Genomic DNA, 7,263 nt, shown 5'->3' with positions numbered 1-7,263 from the left:
GGTCGTGCGACACGTTACTTCTTTTTAGTAATTTAATTAAATAGTAGTGTGTGTAGTATATATATATATATATATATATATATATATTATAAAAATATTTCTTCACAACACAACAATGTATTTTAAATAAACACAATTTTGAATTGAAAATGTGACGCCATTTGTATTATTAGAAAACTTACAAGAATTTGTCTGTTTGGATCGAGCGCCGATATACACGCAAAAATAAAATAAAATAAAAATCACGATCGGCACTGTGGGGCCATGGGTGCATTGGAACAGTGATTGTCTCTCAAGAGTTGGCGGTTGGTGGTGTTGACTAGCTGCCTTCAAAGCTAGGGATGGCTAGCATAGATAGTTTCCGAATAGCTTTACGTGAAATTCAACAAACAAACAGATAAACAGAACTCATGTGTTTGTATCGCTACAACAGTAAATTATTTTATAGTTCAATAGTTCACACGCTCTATTTGGGGAATAAAATATCTGTTGTGTTTTCATTATTTAGAACACAATTTTTCTGCAGTGAAATACCTTTCTGTTAGTGTTAATTAATATCAGTTGCTTCTAACTCAACGCGTTAATATGCAATATTTACATGATTGTACGTGACTATAGTTAGTATTTTACCTGTCTAACGTCTGACAGCGTTATTGGCTATAACCAAACGATCTTAAATTATATTGTCGAACAGTGGTATACTTCTATTGTTAGGTTATTGTTTAAAAATGTAATTGATCTAATATAATTTTACTTCAAACAGGAACAATGCCATTTGACAGTGATTCAGTTTTATATTACTTAGAACTGTAAAGAGAAACACGCAAAGAAGAAGAAAATAACTTTACTAAACTGTTATATTTATGGACACCTATATCCAGCTGATCTTTAACCACAAAAACGTTGCTACAAGAAATAAATAAATCACTTTAGACATTGCTCTTACAGTGAAGTAAAAATCACTTCAGACATTAAATTGACAGTGAAGTAAATTGCATAGTTTTTATTCCGCTCCTTAAATGATTCCTATAAACACTATATTCTTGATGCAATAACAAGAATATAAAAATCGGGATCGTAAGTTTTATTAAAGTTCGAAGTTTCTTCAAACTGCAATTAAAAGTCTTCTCGATTCTCATTAATATGAGATTGTCTCAATTTTAGATAAATTAGTCTATTATACTAGATGAAGAGAAATTAAGAAAACTCAGTAATATTAGATTACTATATAAAAAGGCCCGGCATGGCCAGGTGGTTAGGGCACACGACTCGCAATCTGCGGGTCGCAGATTCGAATCCCCGTCCCACCAAACATGTTCGCCCTTTGAGCCGTGGGTGGTGTCTTCCCTCTAGTCTTACACTGCTAAATTAGGGTCGGCTAGCGCAAATAGCCCTCGTGTAGCTTTGCGCGAAATTCAAAACAAACAAACTATATAAAAACTAACCTTAGGTGGTTTAAAATCTATTTAGAAGAAACTCGAAACTACTCTTACTAAATTATTTATAGAACTGTTTAATATACTGTTAAGTCAGTCAATTGACTGAAATGGTCTTCTATATTTAAGGTTTGAATTCTTGGATAATTAAGTTAGTTCAACAGCAATTCCTAAGTGCCTTCATAAGATTAATCTTATTTGATTTGACTATGGTTGCTGTTGAAATACCACTTTTCAAGTTCGGCGAGAAATATCTTGTAACTTTAACAAAAACATATTTATAACTCAATTTAAGTTGCAATTAAATGTTAGAGCACGCTATTAAGATAAGCACTGAAAGCTAAAACCTGTAACCTGTTGACTCAGATATGGTGGGATATAAAGCATTGAAAGCTATAGCATGTAACCTGTTGACTCAGATATAATGGGATATAAAGTTCTGAAAACCATAACCTGTAATTTGTTGACACAAGTATAATGGGATATAACATGACTTATTTTATGTTTCTTTTTTTTTCTGGATACTTAAAAAGATAACAGAAACACGTTTTATAGAAAGAAGACTATTTTAACTGCGTAAGACAAGAAAATCATACATTTCACTTTTTTAAAATATTCTAGTTAAAGAAATCTGCTTCCGAAAGATTTTACGTTTTGCTTCATTTAACAAATGGCGATCAACTTAATAATTGTATGTGTATTTTAAATCTTAGTAATTATATATATATATATGCATATTTATTCGTCATTATAGGTCTAATTCTGAGATTAAAATAAACTTAAAACTTTGATTTTAATAAGTAACATCTGTTTGAAACAAGTATTACCATATAAATATTTTGCTTTGTTTTCAGGTTCCTACACAACATCCCTTTCAGGCTATAACTACACATCCGCAATGGTAGCTAAACCCGTACCCCGTTCCTTCTTGGATTCGCCATTACAGTCTCTAATAGCGTGCAGAGCTCAATATTTCACGGGTGAGTTACTTGCTACTTCTGGCTACGATTTTAAGCTCTTGCTGGCAAGCGCGCGCTTTAAATACAACGAAAAAAATGAAACAATTGTTCCAGTCAAGTGCAAACATAAAACGACCAATAACATTACTTCTGCAATATTAGAGAAACGCCCTCACGGTAACTGTTTTGAAATATTTCGTCGATAAAAGGAACTGCATATTTATTACTGATTAGATTTAAAAGAATACATTTGAAAGACCTTAATAACTCATGTTATGAGCAATCTAAACGTCCGTTTCGTTGGTTTAGTCTCCGGAAAAAACAAAACAATAAAGCTAAAGAATACATGTTATTGTGAAGAAGGGATTTCTGCTTAAACCTATTTATAAACTTTATGATATTTAAAAGTTCTTAAACCTTATAAAGTATCGCTTGCGAAAAAGTTGTTTTGCTCAACGGTGTTCGAAATGATTGTTTATTGCGTATGAATTGTGCCATCTATTTTCTATGATTCCCTATGGAATACATGTTATTGTGAAGAAGGGATTTCTGCTTAAACCTATTTATAAACTTTATGATATTTAAAAGTTCTTAAACCTTATAAAGTATCGCTTGCGAAAAAGTTGTTTTGCTCAACGGTGTTCGAAATGATTGTTTATTGCGTATGAATTGTGCCATCTATTTTCTATATGATTTTCTAATTCATTGTCAAAGAAATGTGAAAAGTGAGAATGAACACATTTTCACTGTACTTTGATACTCGTGAATGTTACACCATGTGTATTTAAAACAATGATGTACGTATATGTTTATTTTTAGAACATATACTTTCCAAATTTATTTATTTCTGACCTTTTATTTGCTTCAATCGCCAAGCGATTTATTTTGTCCCAAAAGAATTCACCGGCGCATAAATAAAAAGACAAACTTCAAAACAGTCTTAAAACATTAGATGATACTCCGTTACGCTTCTCTTCAAATAGTTCAATAAAAATAAATTAAAAAGGAACGTGCCAAGCTTGGTAGCTAAACGTTTTATCATGTTTTAACCGTTTCTTCTATTGTATGTAATATGTGTTTTTTTTGTGATTCTTTTATCTTTTTTTGTACCCGCTAAGGAATGAGTAGTTGCCTATTTTTTAAGTGTATTTTTATTCTAGAATAACCAAGAATAAAAACTTGTGTATGAATCTTAGAGATATTTTGAGAATGTTCAATATTCTTCCAAAATAAAAAAAGGAAAATCGATATATTCATACCGTTGTTATCTGCATTTGATGTTTATTGTGTAGTATTTCACCCACAGGCCTACGTCTTTTACAGTCTGTGTAGAAATATAACTTAACTAATAAACGAAGTAAAAACCAGTGAGTTTTGTAATAATCTATTTTGTTCTCTAAAGCCTTCTCTTTGACTAACTGTCAGAAATAACTTTGTTTGTTAAATAGTACCAACGAGACGCTATGTTTGTTTTTGAATTAGAAAAAATCAAGAACTTCAAACTCTTGTTTTTGTCCAATAAAGTTGTTTGAAAAACATAATGTCACACGCTAAAATTTTGAGATAGTTCATAATTCGTAAAGTTGAATATTTCGCAAAATAAATTTTTCTTTTTTGAATCTATTCACTAAACAGAGATTAATGACAAATAACACTCCTTATTGACCAATATTTGAACGTGTAGTAATCGGTAATAATAACAAATAACATTCCTTAATGACCAATATTTGAACAATAACAGTCTGTAATAATAACAAATAACATTCCTTAATGATCAATATTTGAACGTGTAGCAATCTGCAATAATAACAAATAACATTCCTAATAACCAGTATTTGAAAGTGTAGCAATCTATAATAATGACAAGTAACATTCTTTAATGACCAATATTTGAAAGTGTAGCAATCTATAATAACGACAAGTAACATTCCTTAATGACCAATATTTGAACGTGTAGCAATCTGCAATAATGACAATATACATTCCTAATAACCAGTATTTGAATGTATAGCAATCTGTAATAATAACAAATAAGATTCCTAATCACCAGTATGTGAACGTGTAGCAATTCATAATAATGACAAGTAACATTCCTTAATGACCAGTATTTGAACGTGTAGCAATCTGTAATTTCAAAGAAATAAAACAATTTTTTTTTACAACCAGGTGTGTCACCTGTTAACGGAGTCAATGGTCTTCATACCATTAATGGTATTACAGGGATTTCTTCCGGCTCTGGTGTCTCCTTTCCTCTTCCGGCGACATTTCCTTGGGCTACGGCTCGTGGTAAGCCCCGACGAGGTATGATGAGACGAGCTGTCTTCTCGGACGCTCAGCGTCAAGGGCTAGAGAAAAGATTCCAGATTCAGAAATATATAAGCAAACCCGACAGGAAGAAACTGGCTGAAAAGCTGGGACTCAAAGACTCTCAGGTAAGAGGTGAAACACCTTACTATTTCCCATATTTTACTATAATAGACGTAGAGTGTATGCCAGTATCTATGTATGTAACCCAAACTCCTGCGTCATCTCTCGAATGGCACCCAAAACAAAAATCCATAAAAAAATTCACACTTTGGGTATTCAAAATTCAGACAATTAGAAAAATAACTGTGGCATTTACAACAACCATTTCTTTATCACAGAACACACTTTTAAATAAAAGTACTCTCATCACAGCAAGAACGTGAGGGTTTGATTATATCTTTATTGGTGTAATTTTTAAATGTAGTTCTGAGAAATTGGAGTTCTTAAAAACTATTACAGATTATATTAGTAGAATTTTTGAAAATTTTGAGTTCTATACATTGAATCATTTTGATGCAATGTGTTGCGTATGACTGAACACAATCTGAACACTTTTCCCGTGCAGTATTTCCCAGAAAGAAATATTTTTTTTTTTAGAAAATGTTCACTTTTTCTATTTTTTTGTCAATGAGATATGAATACTACGATTAGTAATTATTAGCACAAACAGTTGCCCGCAGAGCGGCGTTTGTTCTAGTCTTTGTAACAAGATATCATATTCTGCTTCCAGAAAGAAAGTCAACCAGAAATGTGGTATTAAGAAAGAGATTTAACCAACCTATCCCAACATTGTACTTTTGAGTACTCTGCTTTTTAGTCGCTTTCTAATGCTTGCACAAATAATAAAAACATATGTTTTGGCAATATAACCAAATAATTATATTTTTTCTAACCAGTAGAAGAAAAACAAATTACAAACAAATGTGGGCAAATATACTTTTCAAACACTCTGATATTATCTTAACTTTATATTTTTTATATTAATGCATTAAATCACAGTAAGTACATATACATTTATGGTGTGCAATATTTTACTTTTTACAAATTTAGTTTTGTTTTGCGTTTTCTAATAATTGCAAAGTTTTGAAGCACAATAATAATAAAAATCACAAACCAATATCAGTCTTTTTTTCACGCGAGTTTTTGCTTTTCAACCTTCAAACTATCCCTGGCTCACTAGAAATTGTGTAATTAATAAGTTTGGTCTTTTTTTCTCTGCTTAAGTATTATTTCCCATGAAATAAGAGAAGCCTGTTTTTATAACTACAATCTGCGGGTTTTGGTATAACTGTAGTCCCAACTATATTTTAGTTAATTTTTTAAAATTTTAAAACACATTAACGTTTTAATTTAGGATATTTATAAAAAAGATTGGAACTCATTTTTAACCAAATTCAGAGGAAACTAATAAATCTTATCATCTGTTCTTGATGTATGGTGTAAAATGAGCTGTGTAGTCTAAAATTAATCAAATCCTTAGCACCATATTATTTGTGATTCGATCTTAACAAATAAGTATGTTTGATATTAGATTTAAAATATAAGCCCCAAAGTAACGAGTTTGGAGCTTAAATCCAGTAACATCTTTAAAGCAAAATTCGAAACTAATAAGAAGCTGTAGCCGTTATTGGGCTTCTTTTTGTATTCATTTAATCTTTTTACCGCGTTTATTTATAGATGTTTTCCTAATATAACATTTTTTTTATATTTGTTGTTTCCACGATACTCTCGATAACTTTGAATTTATTATCAATCATATTTAACAGCTTTATTTTTTAAGAATCTTGCTTGATTTAATAATAATATAAGTATTCGCTTGTATGCACCTAAGCAAACTGTTTAATTGGTTTCAAATGATATACATTTATAAATATTCTATGGAAGCAAGAAACGACAAAACTTAATTGACTGAACTTAAATATCATATTCTACAAATTATGGCATAAATCATTATGTGCAGAGACATGACATTCAGTGGCGTAGCAAGAGGGGGCAAAGGGGCCGTCGCCCCCGGGCGCAGGTGTGAAGGGGCGCAAAATTTCCTCTGGCTTAGAATGCCTATTAAATAATAATTATGTCTTCCCCTAGGATATACCGCAACTGTCCTACGTTAAGTAAATATGACACAGTGTTACGTTATTTGTGTGTATTACGCTTGCAGTTTTAACTTTTAAAAGCCGTCCAATGAAATACAGTGAGACCGAATTGACGTACAGAAGTATATTACACTATTACATCATTCATCTGTAGATCAAATACAAGTCCTAGAGTACAACGTACAAGTAAGTGTATGTTAAACAAAAAGAAAATACGAGATTGATGTAACATATTAACTGGTGTGCAAGATTGGCAATATATGCAACAGGCAAGGCCTAGATCTAGATCTAGTAAACATTATAGGCCTAATGTACTGGTTTGTAATTGTAGTGGCTGATTGTAAATCATGTCTTACACCAACTAATGTACTAGACTTTAAGTCTAATTGCAGTTATAACTTTATTTCTAGACCCTAGATCCATCATCATACAAATTGTAGCCTATATTATAGGCGTACTTAGACC

The 7,263-nt window shown here is 31.4% G+C and overlaps 1 protein-coding gene across 1 annotated transcript in view; it reads left to right on the top strand.

The window, feature by feature from the left end:
* Positions 1 to 7,263, top strand: part of LOC106461206 (homeobox protein DBX1-B-like) — a 33,786-nt gene that overhangs the window by 18,271 nt on the left and 8,252 nt on the right. The window contains exons 2-3 of the mRNA XM_013921005.2: positions 2,291 to 2,416; positions 4,562 to 4,827. Coding sequence (XP_013776459.2) covers positions 2,291 to 2,416; positions 4,562 to 4,827 — 392 coding nt within the window. The remainder of the gene's footprint in view (positions 1 to 2,290; positions 2,417 to 4,561; positions 4,828 to 7,263) is intronic.

This window comes from Limulus polyphemus, unplaced genomic scaffold, assembly GCF_000517525.1.
Source record: "Limulus polyphemus unplaced genomic scaffold, Limulus_polyphemus-2.1.2 Scaffold37, whole genome shotgun sequence".
In the NCBI taxonomy this organism is placed as follows: Eukaryota; Metazoa; Arthropoda; class Merostomata; order Xiphosura; family Limulidae; genus Limulus; species Limulus polyphemus.
This window is presented reverse-complemented; position numbering and strand designations above follow the sequence as displayed.